This window comes from Crinia signifera, chromosome 2, assembly GCF_055691185.1.
Source record: "Crinia signifera chromosome 2, ASM5569118v1, whole genome shotgun sequence".
NCBI lineage: Eukaryota > Metazoa > Chordata > Amphibia > Anura > Myobatrachidae > Crinia > Crinia signifera.
In genome coordinates this window covers 119178284-119204854 of record NC_139218.1, presented here as the reverse complement: position 1 = coordinate 119204854, position 26571 = coordinate 119178284, and the positions used below count along the sequence as shown (strand labels likewise).

General features: G+C 41.2%; 1 protein-coding gene across 2 annotated transcripts in view; it reads right to left on the bottom strand.

Annotated features, from left to right (window-relative positions):
• PHTF1 (putative homeodomain transcription factor 1) overlaps positions 1-26571 on the bottom strand; it is a 119455-nt gene that overhangs the window by 11186 nt on the left and 81698 nt on the right. For both annotated transcript variants that reach the window (XM_083172767.1, XM_083172768.1), the window contains exons 11-16: positions 25466-25687; positions 22927-23055; positions 16534-16806; positions 2251-2382; positions 2081-2167; positions 924-1079 (exon numbers count right to left, since the gene is read on the bottom strand). In XM_083172767.1, the coding sequence (XP_083028893.1) occupies positions 924-1079; positions 2081-2167; positions 2251-2382; positions 16534-16806; positions 22927-23055; positions 25466-25687 (999 nt within the window). The remainder of the gene's footprint in view (positions 1-923; positions 1080-2080; positions 2168-2250; positions 2383-16533; positions 16807-22926; positions 23056-25465; positions 25688-26571) is intronic.

Sequence of the window (26571 nt, the reverse complement as noted above, 5' to 3'; positions counted from 1 at the left end):
ATTTCTTAACTTTATTTTGATGAATTAGATCATGTTAAAACTGGGCCAGGGCATGTTGGGATGTATAGTTCCACAGCAGCTAAAGTGGTTTAGCTACAAATCTGCACACATAGACAATCACATGTATGTAGAAAACCACTGTATTTACAGAAATTCTCTATTCATTCCAGTAAGCTATTAATTTCAGTGTTGTTTCGGAAAGCATTGGGGCTATACATTTTTATTTTTGGTTTGTTTGGGTTTTCTGTGTGTTAAGAGATTTAGCTATCCGATTAGCCTTGATGCTGGCGTGCTGATCCCCCAACAACAACACTTATCAGGGACTCTGCCTATTCTGCCTCAGACATGTGGAACATAGGACCTTATTCTAGTTCACTCTTTCTGACAAAATCCTTCTTAGATGGACAAAACCATGTGCACTGCAGGTGGGGCAGATGTTACTTGTGCAGAGAGAATTAGATTTGGGTGGGGTTTTACTTCAAAGTGAGCTCTATATTGCAGTGTAAAATAAAGCAGCCAGTATTTACCCTGCACAGAAACAAATTAACTCACCCAAATCGAATTCTCTCTGCACATTTTACATCTGCCCCCCCCCCCCTTCAGTGCATATGGTTTTGTCTATCTAAGAAGGATTTTGTCAGAAAGAGTGAACTAGAATAAGGCCCATAATCCATGAGAAGCAGCCCTTCAGAGCCGTGGTTCCGGGAATTGATCCCAGATCCCAAGTGCTATAACCCAAAAATGGGAACAAATTACTGGGGCTAATAGGATAGTATTTTGAATATTTAAAACAAGGTAACGAGAAAATAAATCATCCTGTAGCAGATTATCCCCATAATCTGTTGGAGATTTGGTTTACTCATCATTAATGAAGCCCAACATACAGTACGCAAGGCTGGACTTTCGACAATCTCATGGCTTACCTCCTCGGTCAGTAGTATTGACACATTACTGTATTTTTTGTTGGTATCTGATCCCAGTGAAGTCAGACGCAGAAGAAAGATTAGCAGAGCGATCTCCCAGATGAGGAACTCCCAGTTATACACGTAGTTCAGAAAGGTAGTGTGACCATGCAGGACCTATGCCGAAATAACATAGAGGAGATGTCATACAGATATATATATATATATCTATATATATATATATATATATATATAGATATATATATATATATGTGTGTATCTGTGTAAATATAACAAAGACTTAATGTACTGTATGATGAGAATGTATTATGGGGCTTCCCCAAATTCCTTGCTGATCTGGAGAAATGATTACACAGAGATGTCCAGTGCTTGTGTTAGCTGTGCGCAACCATATCCACAGGTGTTATAATAGGTCTCATTCAGCCTGATTCTAGCTCATTCGGGGATGTTCTAATATTCCCGCCTCCTTACCGCCGCCCATCGCTGGCTACCGCAAACATAATTATTGCATATGCTCTAACATATGCGATAATTATGGCAAAGGACAGCTCTTGCGTTAAGAGCTGTCCTTTGCGGTGGGAGACGGTGGGTCCCACCAGCTCCCCCCTCCCTCCCTTACCCGGTGGTGTTGCTGCTGCACCAGGTTCTCCTCCTCCCTGCACTCAGAAGAGGATCATAGTGCAGGGAGGAGGAGGTCACAGGTCCAGGCAGCACAGCTCTGTGCTGCCCGGACACAGGTGAGGGGGGGGGGTCGGTGCAGGGCGGCAGTGGGTCGCGTGAGAAGCCCATAGGCTTCTATGGGGGGCATGGCCAGATTTTTCTGGCCATGCCCCCTGTCGCGATAACCCGGCGGGGGATGCTTAGAGCATCCTAAAAATGCGGTAAAAACCCTGATAACTGTGTTTTTACCACATTTTTTAGTTTTGAGAATGTCCCCCCAGGTTCCCTTGTGTTTGCACTAGGGACTGATGCTTCTGCCCTGCACATGCACATATGCGATTGTGCATAGTCGCCGTGGTGCTAATAATATTATATATATATATATATATATATATATAATAGTTGTGTGTGAAATATTGCAACCTTTGTCACAGTAAAAAGATTACATGAATCCGACAGTATACACTAAATAAACTAATATAAAAACGAAGCGTTACCTGAGCGCAGCAAATGAAGGCAATAGAGAGGGTTAATAAATAGACTGAAGATACAATGACATCCACAGATCTCTGGGGTCCTCGTCTCTGCAAAGAAAATATATGCTGCATAAATAGTAGGTACAAAGTGGAGTTGTGCTTATGAACAGCAGCTACTGCAACTATCTCACCTTCAAGTAGGAGCGCAGAGACAGCCAGATCTTAATGTTCTCCACCTTCTTCAATCTGAAGTGAGGGATTTCAGATTTCAGAGCCTTCCTGGCAGAGGTCAGGTGACTGAACAGCTTGGCTATCAGAAATCGCTGCAGGAGCAGAGCAATGTATCACACAGCAAAAGTGGAGGAAGTAACGGCAGTTATAATTCATAGCTACAAAGGGCTGCAGTAACACAAAAGGTCAGAGGAATAGCTATTTCACACAAATGAATTTCTAACCGGAATGAAACAGTATAATATGACATTATAGCACCCACCCACAGTCTCTTGGAACAATAAATAAAAACAGGCACTGATCTTTATATAAACGAGGAGTTATGTGGAAAAATAAATCGTCAGTGCCACTTCCTACACTGCTAAATCATTAGACAAGGAAGAGAACGCCAGGGGAAGGACAAGTCACGGGTTGTTTCAAGACAATTTGTCAAAAAAAGTAAAAAAATGGGTTGGGATCATTGGGTCTACAGCATGATGACCGACAGTCATTAGGTTGACACCATTAGGTCGACATGGGAAAAGGTCGACATGGTTCTAGGTTGAAAGGTCATTAGTTCGACAGGTCTTTAGCTCGACAGGTCATTCGTTCGTCAATGTCTAGGTCGACAGTCAAAAGGTCGACATGGGGTTTTTAACAGTTTTTTTACCTGGATGTCAACACAGTTGACATGGATACAGTTTACACCGCATTCCCTCGCTGCGCTTGCTATACGTCGGGCCCGGTGCCTCGCTACACTCTGCACACTATTTTATTCTCCCACCACGCACTAGTGGATGGTAGGGCATGAAATACCGCCTGTTACATAGTTACATAGTAGGTAAGGCTGAAAAAAGACTTGCGTCCATCTAGTTCAACCTGGTATAGATATCCATTGCTGATTTGGTAGGTTCTGGTATTTTACAGACAAATTATATTTCTTATTTGTACCCATGGATGTTTTTCTCCAGTAAATGTTTGTCCAACTTTGCCTTGAACGCATTTAATGAGCCAGCCGTTACCACCTCTCTGGGAAGAGAGTTCCAGAGTTTGACTGTTCTGACCGTAAAGAAATTCTTTCTACTAGCTGAATGAAAACTTTTTTTTCTAATCTATACTCATGCCCTCGCGTCCTAGATTCCTTTCTAGTAGAAAATAGGGTGTGTGACAGTTCCTTATATTGGCCCTTGATATACTTGTACATGTTGAGCATGTCCCCCCTTAACCCCTTCCCGACATTTGACGTATATATACGTCATGGTCGGGAAGTACTTCCCGACCGTTGACGTATATATACGTCATGGCTTTGAACTGTCACTGCGTCTAGAGACGCAGTGACAGAGGGACGATGTCTGCTGTCCCCGACAGCAGACATCCCCCCTCGCCGCCCGGGGGGGGCAGGGATGCCTCCCCCGGTCGGCGATCGCTGTGATTGGCTGTTCAAATCTGAACAGCCATTCACAGCGTTTCCTGTGTTACCGGCGGCTAAGCCTGTTGGCACATGTCGGCTCAAAAAACAATGAAAAACCCCATGTCGACCTTTTGACTGTCGACCTAGTCACTGTCAAACTAATGACTTGTCGAACTAACGACCCATCGAACTAATGACCTTTCGACCTAGAACCATGTCGACATTTTCCTATGTAGATCTAGTCCCATGTTGACATAATGGTGTCACCTAATGAATGTCGACCATCATGCTGCAGAACAAATGACCGCATCACAAAAAAATGGATCCCCCATAAACATATTAAAAATGTAACATTTACACACTTCAAAAATGGGCATAGTCTCATTGCAATGGGTGTGGCCTTGCAGGAAAAGACATCGGCCACCACAGGGGAAAAAATCCTGATTAGTGCATTTTTTTTAAATTCAATATTTTTTATTGAGTTTTTGTTTATAATAACAAATAAAACCCCATTACAAACATGGAGTATAGCAGACACGGATAATATACCTTCCACATATACAAAACAACACAGTATTATGTCACAGACGTCAAGTGCCAACATTACAAGCATGAGATATTGCATCCCAGGATGTATACACTATAGTTACCCAAAGGCGCCATTTGGGTATTTTGAAAAAACGCGGATATATATCACACATTAGTCAGGATAGTATGTCCCACTGACCTATGGCAAAGCTGCATCAAATACGAAAGTACTGTCTATCAGGATGGTCATTATACTGGAAGAGAATAATCAATACTAAGCATAGCATCCGGTCTTACAAGAATAATATAAAGTAGAAAAATAAACTAGCCCACCCAAAATACCCAAAACAAACCTTCCCTATAACCCCCACCCTGTACAACCCACCCCCAACTTAGGCGTACCTGGATCCCCCAACGAGAACCCCTCTATTCTATTCTAAATTCTACTACTCTATATTAACCCCCCTCCCCCCCCGCCTCCCACTGGTTATAGGATATTATATCAAGGATAGATTAGGGGTAGCGGTCTCAGACCTCATGTGTAGACAGGTCCGAATGTGACTCCCCTGTCATCTCATACAATGATAGTGCGCAAGTCATGTAAAATGTGTAGTGCAAGGTTTCATAGTATACACTAAAGTGCCCAAGGTAGGTGTATAGGCAGGATACATATATTCACTAAAAGTGCCCAAGATAGGGGTATAAGCAGGATACATATATTCACTAGCAACAGTGTTGGTAAAGCGAAATATTCATATTGCTAACGGAAAAGTATAAACGGTAAAATAAATATCTCAGACTGCATCACAGTATGAATCGTTAATCCGGCCAGTCCTCAACTCCGTATAACATAGAGATAGTTGCACTGCAGTGTTTGGGCCCAGCCTCACTTAAATATTCAGGGCACACAATTGTAGCGGCATAAATAACCAAATCAAGTATTACAGCTGACAAAGCCACAAAAGTGTATGCATCTAGGACTGGTATAGAAGCGATTTCGTGTTCATCCTCAGGATCTCGGGGACAGTCCAGGCAGCATTTAGGATCTACGAACATAGTGTCCCAGGTGTTCAAAGCGACCCATTCATGTTTTACAGCAGGCAGGGTCTCAGAGGTATATGTATCCGGGGCTGACACAGGAGCAGTAGGATTCAGGTATGTGGTGTATATAGATAGGCTGCCCGCCACTTCCCCCGCAGCCTGCACCTCACCATCAGGAGAATAGCCAGAAGCTGGGCCATCATAGTGAACATCCTCAAACTTGCTTAAGAGCCTAATAGTTGAGGCCTGAAGCGCCAGGATAATTTTTTGAGCGGAGAGTTCCATGGGTCCGAGTAATGCCCTGCAGGCAGAAGTATTATCGTCTCAGAGTCAATAAAGCTTTGGTGTAAAGCAGTCACACAAACGTGGATGGGCGACGGCTAGCACGTCGCCAGATGTACAGTATATATAGAAAGTCACCGACAGGAAGAGGATTCAATAAAATGGTGTAGTTAGATGTCTGTGTAGAGGATATGATGACAATATTCCTCACTTGGTCACTCTTGTTGCATCACCAGAAATAGTCCAGCATGTATCAAAGGATACCACAGTACTGCAGTTTTAGCCCACCTTATAGGGACCACTAGATGTATGGCAGAGGTACCTGCCGAGTCCAGTGCAGGATCAGGGCTAAATAAGCGCCGCAGCTCTGGGAACAGGTAGGCAAGATGGCGCCCGCCCCTCCGTGCGGCTCGAGCGGCGTGCCTCAAGTGAGACAACTCCCACTCGCTCCCGCTAATCTCCGGAGAGTTACCGGGCTCCCCCACCCGCCCAGTCACCTGGCCAGCGGCAGCATCACAGTCGGACACACATCAAAGGCCCCCGCGTCTAGCCAGGGCCGCCGGAGGATCCAAGATGGCGCCCGGAGCAGAGGTGCAGGGCTCAGCAGTCCTCGCCGTGTCAAGTCTCCACAGGCCGTCCAGGAGAGCAGCGTTCAGCACAGCAGACGCAGGAGCTTCACTGCAGATGACGGTGGTATGTGTATACCATCTGCGGGACCCGGGGCAGGATATATATGCAGGATATTCTCGGCGCTCGCACTCCCCGCGTCCGCTCACAGTGCCGGCCAAGCCACACCCCCCCTGATTAGTGCATTTTACATTATTTTTTATTTTTCATTCTTATATTAATCCCCTTGCACCATATTATGCCCCACAAATATGCCCCCATATTATACCTCAAATACGAATGGTAAATGGTACACCATATTATAAACAAACCACGTTAATGCCCCTTGCACCATAATATGACTGACACAGTAATTCCACTGACACCATATTATGCCCCACACAGTAATGATCAATACCAGAGTATGCCACACAGATATGTCTCTGACACCAAATTATGCCCCACCAAGCTTCTTGGCACCCTAGGCAAAACATCAATCTACTGTCCCCACATCCTGTACAACTAACGTAGTGGTTGTTAGGGGAAACTGAGGAAGATGAGACAGTGTAGTACCAAGAGGATATGGTTGGAAGGATGGAAAAGTGAGGAAAGGGGGGATATTGCATGGGGAGAGGACCCAAAGGCAAGATGTAAACATGGGGCAAGCAGTTTTGCATTTTGGAGACGTATCAGTAGAAGAGACACACCCTGCATGTGATCCTGGCACTGCAACATTGCGACCATGGTCCCCACAGAGGGCCAGCTGAGTAAGCTTCAGCTTACTTATCTGACTGCCGGAAGCAAGGGCTTACGTCTGAAAGGACAGGAAGTCTGCTTTGTAACATGCGGGCCCTCTACTCTTTCTTCCCAGAAAACAGGGATGGCACCGCCCCTCCCAATTCTGGGAACATAGGTCTCCCTCCTCCACCCCATCAACATCGCTACCTGTGAAGCATGCAGCAGCAGAGGGGTTAGGGTGAGAGAGATCACAAGGCACATTCTGCACATGTAGAAATCTGTGAATCTAGTGTATATAATGCAGCAGACCTGCACCCGACTCTAAATCAGGCCCACTGTTGTTTACAGTAAATGAACCACTATGTAGTCTGCTAGTTGGCCCCAGAGATATGGTGGGGCATATCTATCAGTACTTGGAGAGAGGTAAAGTACCATCCATTCAGTCTCTGGTCATTTGTCAAACACGTGATAAACCTATAAACATAGGCTCACTCAGCCGGCTGATGTGTTTGGTACTGGTATCATTATGTACACTATATACAAATTGTGATGGTACTCTTTACATAGCACGGCGCCCACGATTTTGATCGTGGGCATCGCAGGTAAAAAAATTGCGGGCATCGCGGGCATTGAATGCACTAAAAATCGGGTGCGACGCGACCGACGCGATGCCCGCGATTTCCCATAGGTAACAATGTTAAATTTCTCAATTGACCCGATTTTACTGTTTAATGCCTCAATTGACACGATTTTTCCATAGGAAACAATGTTAAATGGCCCACAGAGGGCAAATAGCCACCCTGAAGTGTGAAATGGCCCCCAAAATCGTTAACGCCACCCCACGATCAACGTCAACCCGAAGCGTGGCGAGCGCAGCGAGCCCGCGAGGGGCTGCGGTACGCGTCCTACGACCTTTTCATACCCCCACTATCCACGTCGGCGTGGATTCGAGAACAGAAAAGTGTGGCGAGCGCAGCGAGCCACCGAGCCCGAAGCGTGGCGAGGGGACGCGGATACCTTCACAGGTAAACGCGTCCCTTCGCGGGCTTCACAGATATCCGCGTCCGCTCGCCACGCTTGGGGCTCGCCACACTATTCTATTCTCAACTCCACGCCGACGTGGATAGTGGGGGTATGAAAAGGTCGTAGGACGCGTACCGCCGCCCCTTGCAGGCTCGCTGCGCTCGCCACGCTTCGGGTTGACGTTGATCGTGGAGTGGCGTTAACAATTGTGGGGGCCATTTCACACTTCAGGGTGGCTATTTGGCCTCTGTGGGCCATTTAACATTGTTTCCTATGGAAAAATCCTGTCAATTGAGGCACTGAACAGTAAAATCGGGTCAATTGAGAAATTTAACATTGTTCCCTATGGGAAATCGCGTCGGTCGCGTCGCACCCGATTTTTTAGTGCATTCAATGCCCGCGATGACCGCGATGGGCGCCGTGCTAGGTAAAGAGTACCGAACTTCTTTTAATAGTTTGGAGAACGGACTGCTCTTCTTATAAAAACCTTAAAGAGAAATATTTTTTGACATTTCATATGGTGGTTGTTACAGTAGATACCAAAAAGACTGACCAAGTACTAAGCTTTCAGAGATGTAACAAAGGAATTGGTCAGTATGCAGGTCACACGTTCCATTTTGTCCTATGTTCTACTTATTATCAAATCTAGTAGACCTTGAAAAGCACTTAAAAGTGCCATGATGGGTGATTTAATAAAACCCAAATATGGGGAACGCATTAGGTGAAAACATCAGTGATTTCCTGAATTCTGCCATGTACCGCTCTCTACACAAGTCTGTGCTGCTTATAAATGTAAAAAGAACAAACTGTGGTCTTATAAGAACTTCTGCTACCTCTCCCCATTATTACAGAGCCGACTGGGGAATTACCATCACCATGTGTGTGGATTTGTTCAGCATATCCGACTTATACACTTGTTATATATTGAGAGATCTCACCCCATGGGATCATTTAATATTTTCTGTAAAGCTGTCCTAGGCTTCTATGAACCACATCTCACTTGCATTATTAAAGGTCATCATGTTATGCCACCCAAAGTACAGTAGATTTACATTGTAATCTCCTTGCGGGATGATGTTGTCTATATGATTCTCTTCAAATGAATATGTCATCATAAACAACTTCTGTCAAATGGACATTATAGTATATTATAGCTACAAGTTCCAGACTGTTACTTTTATGATAGTATCTTTCTCATCGTTTTCCGTACTTTGCCCCAATGACTTGAAGACTTTTACAAAACACAGAAAATAAGACAGAGGAGACATTGTAAAAGATTAAAATGAATGCTAAACTTCTCCACTGTCTCTTTGAAGAAAAAACACTCTTACTACTTCTAGGATGGTTCATTCATTTGTCATTCAGTCCCAGAAATGACATCAATTATTTGGTACACAAAAAAAGGCAATTTACAAAGCAGAATCATTCCAGATGCCCAGTATATTTTGTTCTGCTTTTTGAAGTTCGACCAAGGGTGATTTGTGCAACATTTTGTAGGACTTGTGGCCCAACATATTCAGGCAATGAAGAAAAGATAAAAAGAACATGCAAAGCTTTTGTGTACAGTATAGCTTGAGCCTTGTGTTAAATAATTGCCATTTGAAAGTATTGGCCATTCCCTATTAAAGCTACCTACTGGATTCTAAAGTATCAGGTTACACCATGATGATGCAACTATAAGTGCCACTCCACTTGTGCTGCTTCCTATCTTGAGCCCAGACCACTCCGTACCACCAATGTCACATTTGGTTCGCTCACTGTGCCCCCTGCTGTGATGAGCCTCTCCTGGAGGGGGCAGCTTTAGAATGTCTGCGACCCTGATATGTAGTCACTCACTTAAATAAGACTGCATCCCTAAAGGGTATATGTACTAATGTTTTATTTATGTATATATATATATATATATATATATATATATATATATATATATATATATAATTATTATTATTTTTTTGGTGATTTTGTATTTGCATCTGGTGATTTACTAAAGGCAAAACAGGAATGCATAGGGTGGCATTCCTTCCATGGAAAACTAGAAATATCCTATATCTAAATGATGCCTCTAGCTTACCACAATTCTCCCAAGTCCAATCAGATACTTCAATTCCTACCAGGAACTTTTATCAATTCATTTAAATTAGGCATTTTTACTCTATGGTAAAAGAAATCCAAGTCAATAAGTCTTCTACTACTTTCAAAGCCGTATGTCTTTGTTGTTCTTCAACTAAAGGGCTGATTTTCCCAGAGCACATCTTATAAAAAGCTTTGGAAACAGACTTGAACATCACTTTAACTGATGATGAGTGGACAGAGATTTGGGACAATGCTGCCTCCAGCTCTATTTGCATTAAAATAAAAGAGATATATTTATAAATTATTATACAGGTATATATAGATGTATCAATTTTTATTTTTTTCAATTTTGTATTTGATTTTATAGGTAACTTTGAAATGGATATCCCAAACCAATTACAAAATCACTACTCAAAAAAGAAAACAACATTGATTTCGAATTTGAAATACATTTAAACATTGGATCATTAGTAAATGTGGGATAGGATGACTCCATATCAGACTTTTAAAGCAAACTTAAATAAATACCCCAAAATCTTATTTTGCAAAGAATCAGGCATATGACTATTCAAAGTTTTTATGGCAATTGACAGATTTGGGGTTAAAATTTGGTGACTGTGCTGGCCCCTTCATTACATACAGAATACCAGCTGCCTGCTTCTTCCCTAAATAGTTATTGTATAATTTGGAGGTGTGCTTTAGGTCATTATCCTGTTGGAGGAGGAAATTGTCTCCAATCAAGTGCTGTCCACAGGGTATGGCATTGCATTGCAAAATGGAGTGATAGCCTTCCTTATTCAAAATCCCTTTTAACTTGTACAAATCTCCCACTTTACCAGCAATAGACCCTCACTTTACCTCCACCATGCTTGGCAGATGGCATCACGCACGCTTCCAGCATCTTTTCATTTATTCTGAGACTCACTGTTCTTTTGTGTGATCCAAACACCTCAAACTTTGTTTCGTCTGTCCATAACACTTTTCCTATCTTCCTCTGTCCAATGTCTGTGTTCCTTTGCCCATATTAATATTTTCCTTTTATTGGCCAGTCTCAGATATGGCTTTTTATTTGCCACTCTGCCTAGAAGGCCAGCATCCCGGAGTCACCTCTTCAAGCTGCCAGTTGAGGACTTGTGAGGCATCTATTTCTCAAACTAGAGACTCTAATGTACTTGTCTTCTTGCTCTGTTGTGCACCGGGGCCTCCCACTTTACTTTCTACTCTGGTTAGAGCCTGTTTTCTGAAGGGAGTAGTACACACTGTTTAGGAAATGTTCAGTTTCTTGGCAATGTCTTGCATGGAATAGCTTTCATTTCGAAGAACAAGAATAGACTGTTGAGTTTCACATGAAAGTTCTCTTTTCCTGTCACTTTTGCGAGTATAAATGAACCCATAAATGTGATGCTCAGGATACTTATCTAGATCAAAGGAAAGCCAGTTTTATAGCTTCTCTAACGAGTAAACCCATTTTCAGTTGTGCTAACATAATTGCACAAGGGATTTCAAATGGTTTTCTAATCATCCATTAGTCTTCTAAAGCTGTGTACACATGGGGGCGATAGGGGCTGACATAGCTGGAAATATGGTCGCAGGCAACCATATTGCCAGTGATGGGGGTGTGACCCGGCGATAAATCGCCTGGTGCGCGCTCCCGTTTTCAGCCCCATGAGCTTGCTCCTGCGACCAGATTACCTCTGCGGCTCCCCCAGCAGAGGTTCCCTTTCATCAGCAACCATCTCTGGTTGCTGATGAAAAGGAGAAACTGAGCAATATATAGCTTAGCCATATATTGCTAGCAATATATGGCTGAGCAATATATCTCCCCCGTGTGTATGGGGCTTAACGCAATTAGCAAACACAATGTACCATTATGACAATGTAGGTATCCGGACCCTAGGTCGACATGCATATGGTCGACAGTGAGCATGTGGACACCTATGAATGGTCGACATAGCCATGGTCGACAGAGTCTAAAGGTCAACACAAGCTTTAGGTCGACCATGGGAAGGTCGACAGTCACCTTTTTTTTAAGCTGCCATGTGCCAACAGGCGGTATTTCATGCCCTACCATCCACTATGCCATAGTGAGAGAATAAAATAGTGTACCGAGCACAGCGAGGCATCGTGCCCGAAGCATGGCAGGCGGACGCGGTGCACTTCTTTAGTGTCCGACTGTGTCGACATCCGAGACAAACAAAGTGGGAAACTCATTTCAACCTTTTGACTGTCGACCTTCCCATGGTCGACCTAAAGCTTATGTCGACCTTTAGACCCTGTTGACCATGGGTATGTTGACCAGTAATAGGTGTCAACCTACTCACTGTCCACCATTGGGTGTCAACCTAGTGGATGTTGACCTACACATGGGGCAGTATTCAATGCTTCAGATTCACCGGGTTTTTTTTGGTCGAATCGGGCTGATTTCACTCCTTGCAGTGAATCTTTTCCACTGAAAATCTGATTCACCCTATTCAATGTTCACTGTTCACCGAAAGCGAACAGTGAATGGCAGCCAGTTCTCCATTTCATGCTCGCTGCAAGTCGCTGGTGTATTTCAATGGGGTTATCACTGGGATTCGCCATGAGTGTATTCAATGCTGATGGATGGAGAACTGCTTTCAGCATGATTTTCACCATGATTTACCGTTTTGCATTCGACATCTTTTTTTTTCTTAAACTCTTTAGGTGAACTGGAATGTGATCTTTTAAAATAATGTTTTTTTTTTTGGTGTAAAAAAAATCAGTAATTTTATTCTGTGAAGGGGCACGCTATTTTTATTCATGTGCTTGCAGCACATGAATATATATATAAAAAAATATTTTATTTTATTTTTGTTTTTATACAGCAGGGGGCGGGAAACCGCTCATTAATTATTCACTTCACACTGGTCCCGCTCATTACATATGCACAAGCGGGACCAGTACAGCGGCTGCCTACACAGCGCCCCTGCCAGCTCTCTCTCAGGGGGGCCAGCTTGTGCTGCCTGTGTCCCCGGGAGCCCTCCTCCCCCCCACACATTCCGGCACAGGCAGTCAATCATGCAGTTTGCGCCCTGATGGGCCATTTCGGTAGCCATCTACCTTTGAATGCCCTTTGATAAAGGTAGATGGCTACTGAAACAGCCCGTCAGGGCCCAAACTGCATGATTTCATGCTGCTGTCTTCAGTCTTTTGCCAGTCACTGCTAAGTATGACAAACATTGGCTATTTGTTGATTGACACTACGCTTTATTAAAACTTTTTCACATTATACAAAAAGGGTGTGCTGGTCCTGTCGTTCCAGGGGACTTAGGGTCTCTTTGGTTGACTTGGTGTGTATATATATATATATATATAGGAGACCACTTTCTCACTGAGAAAGTGGTCTCCTGTGTCTTCATTTTGCGAGTGCCGCCGTCCCCCACAACCATACATCGGTATCAGCAACACTGTCACATACTGGAGGGCACCGCATCATTGCTGAACTGTTTCGTTTTAAACCATCTGCTTGGAGTGCCGCCCTTACTACATTGCTATATATATATGTATATATATGTAGTTCGGTCCTAGTACAGGAGGTGAGAGGCTGCAAATATTGGCACCAGCACTTTATTATTTATGTAAGCTTTTCATTCTTTTTATCATTGATATCACTTTGTAATTAAAAACTCCATTCATTTTGTCTAATTGGAGTTTCTTTCCTTTATTGGGAAATTGCATGGTTTCACAATGATGAACAACCTCAGAAGCATAGTGAGTGTAAGATCCACTATCACCTAGCAACATCCGGGATATCTATCGCTCTATCTCTCTATCTATATGTATACACGCACACACACTACCATTCTCCTACACTCCTATGGGCTAGTCCAAACCTGCTTCTACCAAAGCTCAATGGTTTCGGAACACTCGGCAATATGAGAGACAAATTTTTCTTAATGACCCCCAATTTTAATGTGTGATCATTCCCACACTTCCAGTTACTCTATGTTTGCCAAAATAGATGAACATAACTTTCAGTATTGTTTTCCAATAAATACATGTCCATTTGAATAAAAATGTCTAAAACTAATAGAGGCTGTTTGGAAACAATGGCAAAAAGATGTTCTGCTTTTCATTATTTGCTTTATTTCATCATTTATATTTATTACACCCTGCAGCACGTCAGTTGTGGTTCTCTATTATTCAGCTGTGCATGTTTTTACTGTAAATAATTTATTTGAAATCATATTGTTTTAATATTTCTTTATAACTGCCACCAACTGTTATTCAGCGTAAGCTGAAGTTTTCGCCATGACCTTGTACGTACAATAACTAAACAGCAAGTATTCTGAGAAACCATGTTATTGCAAGTAGCATGCTGTATTTCTTGCAATAGTTAATGTTAAAAACGACTGGCATATTACATTTTCTGGGACCTGACAAATTCAATATTACTTTACTTTTCCTTCCTGCTTCATGAGCTGTGAGATAAAGTCCATGATTAAAATGGCACAATCGAAGGTTCAAGCACAGGTAAAAAGTCCAGAGTTCATGTGGAAACTGCAGTATTCTGCGGTTTTGGGCTCGGGAAAAAAAAATTGTATTCCTACGTACCACGGGGTAATTGGCAAGCAATTAGCATATTGCATGTGCTTATTATTGTGGAGAAATGTTACTGCATGAGCTATGCATTAGTTGAATTATTCAGTGTAAAACACAAAACACAATATAAAACCTGCTATATCTGTGATATTTTTCTATTTTTGTTGTAGGTATGTTGGTCACACACTGGGGTGTATTCAATGATTATTGCGAGCTGTGACAGTAAGCCGTGCTGACGGCTCACTGTCACAGCTCGCAGGGTCAGTATTCAACTGACCTCCTGCACACGCCGTTTACCCCTCGCTAGGTTTTTGGAGCGAGGGTAAAAAGGCATGTGCGGCCGCTAAAACCGCTAAGCTCATGGCTAAATGCAGTGTGCTCCCTGCATTAGCCGCGATCCTCACTTTTTGGGGAAATCCTCGCCAACAGCTGTCCTGTGACAGCGAGGATTCCCCCCCGGAACATAAAATAGGGTAAGTGGCCAGTGCGGGGGATAAACCCTGAGGATCACCTAAAACAAGCAATCCCCTTCACTGACCGCATTGAATACAGCCCTCTGTATGCTGCAATATCAGCAGTGATATCTATAGGCATCATTACAGGGGAGCGAGCTGCACCCGGGTGTCACCAAAGAGGAGTGACACCAAAGTACTGACTCAGTTACAGGAGCAGGGTGCTGCATTGTAACATTGAATAGAGCACACGGCTGCTACCACAGTGTAGGAGCTGGCCCTGCAGAATGACTTGCCCCTGGATGCAGCTCAGCATCTCCAGAACCCTACAGCCATGAGGCCACGCCCCCTACATTACGCAACTTCACTGCACACACTATATATTACCACAATGTGTGTAATGGCTATTAGTGGGTATATCTCACACCTCCAAATGAAAACTGGGACACCAATACGCTTTTCAATTATATGTAAATAGACAGGAAATATGATAACTGGCCGGGACGGTCTTTAAGTAACTGCCGGTCCAGGAGACCGGAACTGGGAGTGAAACATTTGTCATCCACCATAAATACCTCTGCAGAGTACACCATTCTGAGATGTTTGCATAAATGGACAGCTACAGGGCAGGACTAAGGTAAGATTCCCAATGACTAATATGATTAGCCTATCCACTTATCGGTGCCTCCCAAACTATTTTAAAGAACACAAATCACTAAAATAATATAAAGGAAATACTTATGACTCATAATATGCAAATTGGCCCAAGTTGTCAGTTTTCATCCTACGTGGATACAGAATATTTCTACTGAGCTGAGCGGAGGGTCAGAATAAACCCATGTGTGGTCAATTTAAAAAAAAAATAATTTGTATTTCGTACTGTATAAGTTTCAAGAAAATGCAAGATGAATTTAAAACAGAAAAAAAAAACATAAAGATCTTGGATCAGAGCTATGTAGTAAATTGAATAATGTGTAATATAGTTGTATAATATAGTTATATACTGTAATTAGAATTCTGATTCCACAATGCTGCAGTGCAAATCAATTAAGATAACCAATCTCAAGTGAAAAGAAAGGGTGTTTGCTGACCAATCATAAGATTCAATCTTTCAATTGTAGCTTGAGATAGGTCCACCCGTTCATGTGTTATCACTACAGTTTTACGTTGGGACAGTGAGGGTAGTGGATGTGACCACACAGCAAGAAAGGAACATTTGGTTTTCGTACAGCTTTAAAGTAATGTTTTTCTTTACTTTTATTTTCTATCATGAATCTATGTGCTAATAGTTACTGTAAGAAGCATAAAGCATAATAAACTGCACAAATAAAATAGAAAACCTAAACTCTACAGGGTACAAATTAATCTTGAATGCATTTAGTTTAATAACTGATCACTTCAATCTTTTGAGGCACCACTGCAGCTACTGTACATACTGTAGGTTGTATCGCAATACCATTTTGATTAACTGAATAATGTATTGAAACAAAAGTTAATAGTGCCAGCTCACTCAGCTTTATAGTATAATGTATTATATAGATACCGACCTGTTTGTAGGTTCTTTCGGCCACACACATCAGGAAAAAAAACATCCATGTGAGACAGATGCGAAGTACCAGATTAATAGAGGAGAGAATCAACAAGAACGGTGTTGGTGGCCCACCACAGAAAACCGCCAGAAAGTCTCTGCCAGTCAGCGACAGGATCTGTTCCTTGTCTCGTTGATGACACAAGTTAAACAGGAACGGGAAGATGGACAAACCCACAGTGACCGCATTTCCCAGCATCTGATACCCCACACCATGTTCATAGGAGCTCACCTGCACATTAAATACAATAGACATGTGATAATTAAGAACTATTTAATGGCATATTTGTTTGCTTCATTCACTTTTCTCTGCTGCATTATTACAACTTTAATTTTAGCCTTTTGTTCATTTACATGCAATGTGGCTAGTGAATAAAAAAGAATGGTCTCATAAGCGCTAAAAGAAATGTCCAAATGGAGTGATGTTTTCTCCACATAGTCTCTCACTCTCTCGCTGACTCCAAAGTTCAAATATGTGGAGAAAGGGGAGAATAAACAATAGTATAATACTGTATAGGCATAAACATTCTCCTTTTTGTGTGGGCGGAAAAATATGGAAAAGGGTGTTCCCAATATTCCCAAAAGATCCGGGGATGTTACTGGATCACCTCACTCATGCAGACATATAAAGGTGCTCGCATGTATGGTTACATGTCAGGGGCTGTGTAAACTCCTGTAAAGGTATCTTTCGATGGAATTTCTCAAACTCCAGTATAAAACAAATGTTTCTTTATTTAAAAGAAAACAACAGTGCAGGACCAGATATCTGACAGCATCCGTACCATACTAGATGTGACCCGGGTATTAAGTATGGCACCAAGGTGCTGAAAAACAGATGCTCCAAACATTGCTGTATTATGATAAAAAGACACTTGGTTCAACGCGTTTCGGCATACTGCAATGCCTTTTTCAAGAAGCGTGTCTATAAAAAATACAATGTAAATGAATACTGTTTGTGAAATACATATAAAGGTAATGATGATAAAATATATATAATAAAATATATATAGAGACAGGAGTAAACCGATTCTTACCAATACTCGGTATTCCTAGAGCAGGCATGTCCAAACTATGTCCCTCCAGCTGTTGTGAAACTACAAGTCCCATCATGCCTTGCCACAGTTTTGCTATTAGGGAATGCTAAAACTATGGCAAGGCATGCTGGGATGTGTAGTTTCACAACAGCTGGAGCGCCACAGTTTGGACATGCCTTGAGGGTGTGACAAGTGCAGAACCCTCCACGTGCATTATTAGGTCCGAAAAAAGCAAGCGTTACATAAGTAACCTCTGCAAAGTTTATATAGATGGGGAAAAAAAAAAATTGTGGTCTTGTTCTGTGAACCTTCTACTGCACAATACTAACATTGAAATGCTGACAAGCTGTAATGTTGGTATAATGATATAATGATTCAGTGTAATGTTGGTGTTCTATTCAGTCACATAGAACATGTTTTAATACAGTGCTCCAATACTCTTAACCCAATGCCAAGTGAATTTGTCAAAATAGGTGTGAAAATTGCCAAGAAAACATTATTATTCATCATAATGACCTTTAATTGTTACCTTATATAGGAAATAGAACCTTTTTTTACACATTTTTATTTGAATGTATATAACTTTTTTTTATATTTGAATTTATATAATGTATATATGCTGCCATTTTTAGTGCATATTTTGAACATTTCTCACAGAGATGTTGGTACTCAAAGGGTAAAATAAAGCTATAAAAAGCTTGTTTTTCAACAGGATATAAATCAAAGAATATTTCACTGAAATATTTCAATTGTAAGTGGTTGTCTTGCAAGTTTGACAATCCAGCATCTGTTTCCAAAAATAAGCAATGTATACAGTACAGGAAATGTAAACAGTACCACATCACATGAGACTACAAAGGGACCTCATGCCGACTGAATCTGAAATTCACCCTTTGGAAATATGAAAATTATCAAACGTTTTGCATGCCATGAAAATCAACTCTTCCTGCAGGGTCTCTTATTACACTACTATGACATACTGTAAGTAATTGGCTAATTGCAATTAATCAAACAAAATACAAAGTACAGTAGCAGCACACACACATCTATCTATCTATCTATCTATCTATCTATCTATCTATCTATCTATCTACCTACCACTAGAGGCCATTTGACAGATCAAATTACTCCTTTGTGTGCTCACAGATGTCATGACAGAAGATGATAGCAATGTTTGCAAGGACACTCATCTGTTTCAAAATTGCTGGATATGGAGAGAGGAAGCTGTGAAGACAGAGATTGGAGGTAGGAGCAGATAGGGACTTGGGGTGGAGTGTAGCTTTTGGGCTAAAAACTGTCACAGCTTAAGGTGAAAGTAAAAACAGTCACAGCTCAAAGTGAAAATATAACTTGCCCGCGATCCGCGGGAACGTCCCGGTTTTTGGTTTTGTATTCCACAAACTGATATTACCTTCAATCTACTTGCACATATTGTGCTTTATAAACTCGTGTGCTTATTTGTATCCACCTGTCATTACCTCAGAAATACAAAGATTAGTCCGATTCCCCACATTTTCTTTTATTTGGCTATGAGATAACTATGTCGTTTTTGAGACTATCTATTTATCTTGCTGATACCAGACATACAAGATACACTGTCTGCCTGGGCTCTCCATCAGCACTAGTTTCAGAATATGTACTGGAATTATATTAGGAAACAAAGAACAAAGGCCTTAAATGCATAATTCTAGCTGACGGAGACAGATTTGTTAGCGTAAAATAGTTCTCATTTACAGCTTCCATACTCCATAGTCTACATTTTAACAAATGACTCTTTGTAATTATGAATTTTGGTGTTGATCTGCCATTTCCGTGACGGCAACATAAATACAGATATTATACAGAACAGCTGCTAAACATGATGGGTAAATTAATTAAAACAAATCCTAATGGCTTCAACACGAAGAAGAAAGATAAATCCGGGGATTTGGGAAGCCATACATTTCATTAATGTGATAATTACTGCTTTAACCTTTTTCCCTACACGCTGCTCTATGCTTCAATTATCCAGGTAGAATGTCAGGAATGCCTCTTTGAAGGTCACTATCACAATGAAAATGATAAAGATATAACAGAAACAGATGGACCTACAACCCTAAGCCTACACAGGCAGCCATGTTGTTGGCTGAGAGCCAATTATCTAGATGATGCCTGGTAAAGCTGCGCACACATTAGATGACTTTTTAAACAATATGTATGATAACGACAGGGTCTAAATCATGGAAACAGTCCAGTGTAGACACCTGATCACAATACTGATGCGCGTTCCTGCTGGTCATTTCTCGCTTCTACTTTTAAATAGGAAGATATGTTTTGTTAATGACAGCAAAGTTCTGGATGTGGCCACACATTGGGGGAAATTTACAAAAAAAAAAGAATACGTTTCAGTTGTATTCATATTCTTAATTAGAAAGAATACGATGACCAACAGTCAATTTTTGCTGGAAATACGATTAAAAATATAGGGCAGAATTACTGCCGTATTTACCAAATCCTATTTGGCCGGTAGCGTAGGTGGCCATATTATGATATATTGGTATTTAGCGGACATATATACAGCCCCTAAATACAAATACGAGTCGGCAGCCTGCACAGATCAGTCAGATCTGTGCAGGCTGCAGTGTAAAACAAAAAATAAATAATTTAGAAAAATGGCGTTGGATCCCCCCACGGCCATAACCAGCCCCAGGCTAAAAGTCCTGGTTTTAAAAAAATCAGGGGACAAAACAAAGTATGGGTCCCCTGTATTTTTTAAAGCAGTGCCAGACTAAAGGGCTGTCCTGGTTTCAAAAATACGTGGGGACAAAACGAGTAGGGGTCCCTCTGTATTTTAAAAACCAGCACCAGGCCCAACCAGCCAGCAGGGTAATGACACAGCCGGGAGAGACTTTTTATACAAGTCCCCCCCGGCCAAGGCATTTACCCCCTGACCGGTCAGCTTGGGCAGGGATCCTGGGGAAGTGGGGACCCCCCCTCCCAATGAAGGGTTCCCCCCCTCCAGAATTTACCTGCCCAGGCTGAAGCCTGGGGCTATCCCTGGTGCCCCTGGGTGGTGGACACCGGGCTGATATTTGTGTAAAAAATAGACAAAACTATTGTGTATTGCTGTGAATCTACTGCATGCAGGGACTTGGAGAACAACAAGTCCCAGCATGAGACCACACACCGTTGTTTTTAATTATTTATTTTTCCTTTTTTTTTTTTTACACTGAAGCCTGCACATATCTAACTGATCCGTGCAGGCTTCTGCCAAATACCCCCTTGTAAAATGAGTTGTATTTTCCCGGCAACTAGCGGCCATATCCCACTACTTAGCGACCGTATATTACATACGGCTGCTTAGTAAATTAAGAATCACCACTGGAATGAATGATGATTCCTACTCATATTCATTCAATGGTGTTACGAATGTGCCATGAATACGAATACATTTACTATGCAGAAAATACGCATATGGCTGCCTACGGATACGCCTAAAATTCGGCTTAGTAAAATTCCCCCATGGTGTGTATGCACTACAGTATATTGTTAATCCGGGAGTTGAACGGAAATTGTTAACGAAATTACGTAATTTGCATTTTGTCTAATGTGTACATAGCTTAACTTCAACACCTACAGGTCATGCCGTACCAGCCAGATTTCTAGAAGCCTTGTAATGTAGATACTACATTTCTACTTCAAACCAAAACAGTTTTAACAGAAAAAAACTCATCACAAAAACATACACAACTAGCGGTAGATGTGGTGCTCAATATCTACAGTAGCTCGTCACTCAACTGCTAGATGGGCGGAAGACTTGTAATATCAACAAATAGAAACAAAATAAAAGAAGAAATGGGGGTGGGGCATGTTGGAGAAGATTGGTTACTAGGCAACAAAGAACCATAAAGATTGTGTGCATAGAATAAAATAACACGACCACAGTACATTAAGCCTATGGAGAGGCTTAAGACAGGACTAGTAATGTGCTGTCATATCGGGAAAACCAGGTAGCCCATACCTCGTGGATCTTATCTTTCCTGCTGTAAAGAACGGCGGAAATGTATTCCATTGACACACTTTACCAAACCCTATAACTTAAAGCCATCAATAGACTGCTACTAAGTTTTGGAAATCCGAAGATTGGAAGCATTGAAGACATGTCCACAGTGCTTATTATATGGTGTACATAGGAAGGGGTTTACATAGTAGAACATGTAGCATATACGTAAGGGGTACTGTGTGAATCAAATCATGCACCATGGATAAGGCTATGCCCGAATATACAAATATGAATGGGCAATATCATCATATATGAAAGTATGTATCCTCTACTACGCTTAGTAGCTAATGACCCTCCCAGTACATTTGATGGAATAACAACCTCATTTCACCATTTACAGAGTGGGCTGCGGGGTGGGGGAGTTATGGGATGAGAGAGAGAGTCACAATTTAATCTCTATTATTTTTAATGTATGTATTTTTATTTTTTTTTGTCAAATATTTTACTGTAACATCTTGTTTTCTATGTTTCTACCATGGACGCATGTAGTTATGGTACAACAACGAATCCTATCTTAATCGTCACCCATTATTATATACCGTTCATTATTCAAATAATTAATTTGTTATTGTTAAGCCTATAGATGTTCAATAGGTTTCTTATCTACATCAGAACTGCCAACATAGAATATAACATTTCTTCACCCCTTCTACACCCCTGACTATAGGTACAGAGGTGCTCAAAGAGGATAAGCTTTCTGATTGTAAATTATTTTCTTTGGAAATGAATGAAACTAGTGACCTGCAAGTACTCAAAGTGGTGCTTTGCTTGCATTCCATACAGTTCCACAAAAGGTCCGAAAAGCGGAATACCTGGAAACGTGTGAAAATCTTGTGATTCCTGCTGTAACCCAGGAGTGCATATATGGACACATACAACCCAGGAGTAAATGGTGGCCAAGGAGGAGTCAAAATGGACAGGTAAGGAGCAAGATATAAATGTTTGTTCTACTGACCCAGACATTTAAGATGGCTCTAATGCAAGGAATTAAATGTATCAAGGTTAGTCTCAGGTTAGAAGGGATTCATGGAAGAAACTACAGTACATATAATTTTATAGAATGAACTAGATAAATGTTACTGCATAGTCGATTGGTTGTCATAGGCAACTTCTCCACAGTCGGTATATACAGAACAATTGGTTTTAAATTGTATGTCAAAATTACAGTTTTTATTGGGTGTTGTCACTTTTGTGGCTTATGTCAATAAACAATATAAAGGGTCTAGTTGGCATCTAATCAGGTGTAGTACCATGGCCTTTATAAAGACATACTCACTTGATTTATGATGATCCCACTAATGTCCAATACAGACATATCAGCCTTCTTACACTCATCCTTCTCCCAAATGACTGCGCTAACCCGCTCCGATGTTGGGTTGGTACCTTGCAACCAAAACAAATGATTCTAAAAGAAGAAGAAAAACATTACATTACAGCTAAATTTCATGAACTCAAATAAGCCATTTAAATTTTCTGTCGGTCTTGGATGAAACATCCATAGAACATAAAGGGTAATTTTAATCAAAAATGCCATGGTGCTGTGTACTTTAATATACATTTAATACAATAACTCCTGATTATTGCAAAAAGACAGTACACAGGACCCCAAACAGGTCAGATTTCCCACGTCATCTAACAGGTGCCTAGGTGTAGTCATTAAACATGATACATGTTAACCCTTTCAGGTCCAATGACTAGTCAGGCTCAACAGCCCTAGTGCTAGTAGGAGATCCAATGGTGAGCCACTTTAAAATAAGAACATTAACATCGTTCAACATTCAATGTAGACCATTTTTAAATAAAAAAACTTTAAAAAAAATGACAGTTAATTTAAACCAGTCCGTAAAAAAAATTTGGACTGCAAAAGGTTAAAAGAGCCACAGGTGGAGGTCATTATTTAACTTCTGATTCAGTGAGGAGACCTGGAAAACATGAACTGTTTGGGCTCCTGAAGATCGAGTTTGAGAACCTATTATCAAAACCATTAAAATATAAAGCAGACTGAAAAGACTGTTTCCATATTTACAAATGTTGCTGTTCTTTATCTGCCACCAGTGGTAATAAGAGTGTGTTTCCTACATGGAAGTTAACTGTTTATTGTAGCAGCCACCCTAATACTGCTTTAGACCACAAATGCAGAGTCGCATTGGGACTTTGAAACGGTTCAGTCCCGGTGCGAACCTGCATTTTGGTCTGTTCAGATTGCTTCAGCGAACCAGCAATATTGCTGGTTCATTTACAACTCATGTGGTGGCATGGCAGAGCAGCGGAGCATCATCGGGGGTGGGGGAGGAGGCAGCACTTAGAGCTGACCCTGCTCCAAGCACTGCCTCCTCCATTATGTGAACGGGAAACGGGTCGATCAACCTGACTAATCTGTAAAGCAACATGGCAACAAACCAGTAGGAATCCTTCTTTTTTTACCAGTTTGTATTGCCGTGTTGCTACCGGTTTGCTGGACCCGGCAACCCCTGTCACATCGCACCAATTACCAGGTCAAACTGGCATGAACTGGTAATTAGGTGCAATGTGAAAGGGGTATAATTATTACTAAACACTGTGAAGTTTGCCATTAGACACATACCTCTACTATAAGCAGACATTCTAAAATAGCTAGTTGGGTGCTTTTTGCATAATTTGTAAATAGTGAAGTAGCTAGAATTAAACTGTCAGTAGTTTGCGGCCTTATTTGTAACATTAAACCTCTGCACAGACAGTAAATTAATACATTTGACAGTGGCAGGTCCCATTATGCCCCATAGCCGATATGCTAGAATTTACCAAATCATTTATGACAAAAATGTCAAAACGTAACACTTCTTTAAACACCATCTGAGAATAGAGGGATATGGCCTCTTCTGTTTCAAATGAAGGAAATAAAATACCACATTGCACTAAACAAAGCTGCGGTGAAAGGTAAGGAAAGACTGAACAAGCAATAGATAAATAATTTGGGAGGCTTAGCGGCCGTTCCGTACAGTATATGTATGCATATATATTTATAAAGTACAAATTTAATTACCACACTAAAATTTCTCTCAGTGAAAAGAATCTCTATTTACTTTGTTATTATGTGGACATTTCTGATTAGAAAACTATACTGGGGTGTGGATCATTAGGTTGACAGTGTCTAGGTCAGTGGTAGCCAACTCCAGTCCTTGAGAGCTACCAACATGTCACATTTTACAGACAACCTAGCTGCTGCACAGGTGCACTCATTACTGACTGACACATTTTATAAGATCCACAGGTGGAGCTAATTACTTCACTTGTGATTCTGTGAGGAGATCTGGAAAACATTAACTGTTGGTAGCTCTCGAGGACTGGAGTTGGCTACCCCAGGTCTAGGTTGACCACTATTGGTTGATAGGCAAAAAGTCAACACATGAAAAAGACCGACATGCAATAGGTCAACATAGATTACAGGTCAGAAGAAGTCGACATGGAAATGGTCGAAACAAGTTTTTCATATTTTTTTGGGTGTCTAGGTCAACATGGACCCCCAATTATTGTAACACGTGCCCCCTGTTATATTCTCCCTCTATCTTGAAGAAATAGATCGTAAAGTAAGAACAAGTCGTATAAAAAAACTCAAATCGACCTTTTCATTTATCGACCATTACTACGGTGATCTTTTGCTTGTGTCGACTTTTTTGTCAACGTGGACACATTGCATGGCAACCTTTTGCACATACAGTATTATCCTATTACCACTAATAGTGGTGGACCTATTCCCGGTGGCCCTAGATGAGGTCGACCTATCAACCGAAACCAATTATGTTGATATAGAACAAGACATCCATCTACCATCTTACCAGCTGAAATACATCCTTTGTAGGAGGCTTCTTGCTGCCTCCAACATAGTTCTGTGATAGGTCATCATCACTGTCACTCTCGCAAGACGATCGACATTCTGGACCATGCAGCAAGTCATCTAGAAGCATATCTTCAGTTTCTGAACCCTGTCGTGTGCTTTCTGAGTCCTGATGTGAAACTGTGTAACTGTGAGAACTACAACTCACACCAGACCTGGAGACCTGCCACGGGAAAGGGTTACAGTACAGTGCACACAATCTGACCCCATATTTACCAGCATAAAAATCATACAATATATAAACTACTAGAACAAGATAAATGACCTTTATTAGCAAAATTGTCATTTATAGAAAAAGTGTCTTACACTCTATAGTTCTGTACGAATTGGAGAAAAGGAAGAGTGAGGAAAAGACACAACACAACCCATGTACAGTATAATAGGTAACAGATTTGCTATACAATGTTCTACCATTGATTGGGATCAGGTAGTACACAATGGGACCGATATTAAGCCTGGAGAAGAGATAAAGTGGAGAAAAAGTGTAAGGAGATATAACGCACCAGCCAATCAACTCCCAACTTTCATTTTTCAAACACAGCTGATTGGTTAATTTTAGGATGAAAGTAGATAGTTTATATCAAATTATTACAGTTTCTTAAACACATTTCTCTCATATCAAAAATATCTCCTATACATACAGTAGAATATACAAAGAATACAAATGATGGTTCTACAGCACATAATGCATTGGGGCAGATTGGGGCTTACGGTAATTGTCCTTTTTCAAACATAGCTGATTTCCTAGTGTATTACCACCTTCTACTTAATCTCTCCACCAGGCTTAATACATCTGCCCCACTGTCGGCTTTACAGACCTGCCAAGATTACCCATTTATACAGATACTATTTACAAACCTTTGTTTTTATTATTATGCCTATGTAGCTCATAATAATACATGATTAAAGTGGAGTGTTTATAATATCAATTTCACTAACTCATCCCAAGTCACTAGAAATTGAAATACGTGGAATAGGATGTAGTGTAGGAGCACAGCATTAGTAATTACACATACAGTATTGGCAGGTCTAAATCTGGACTCCAAT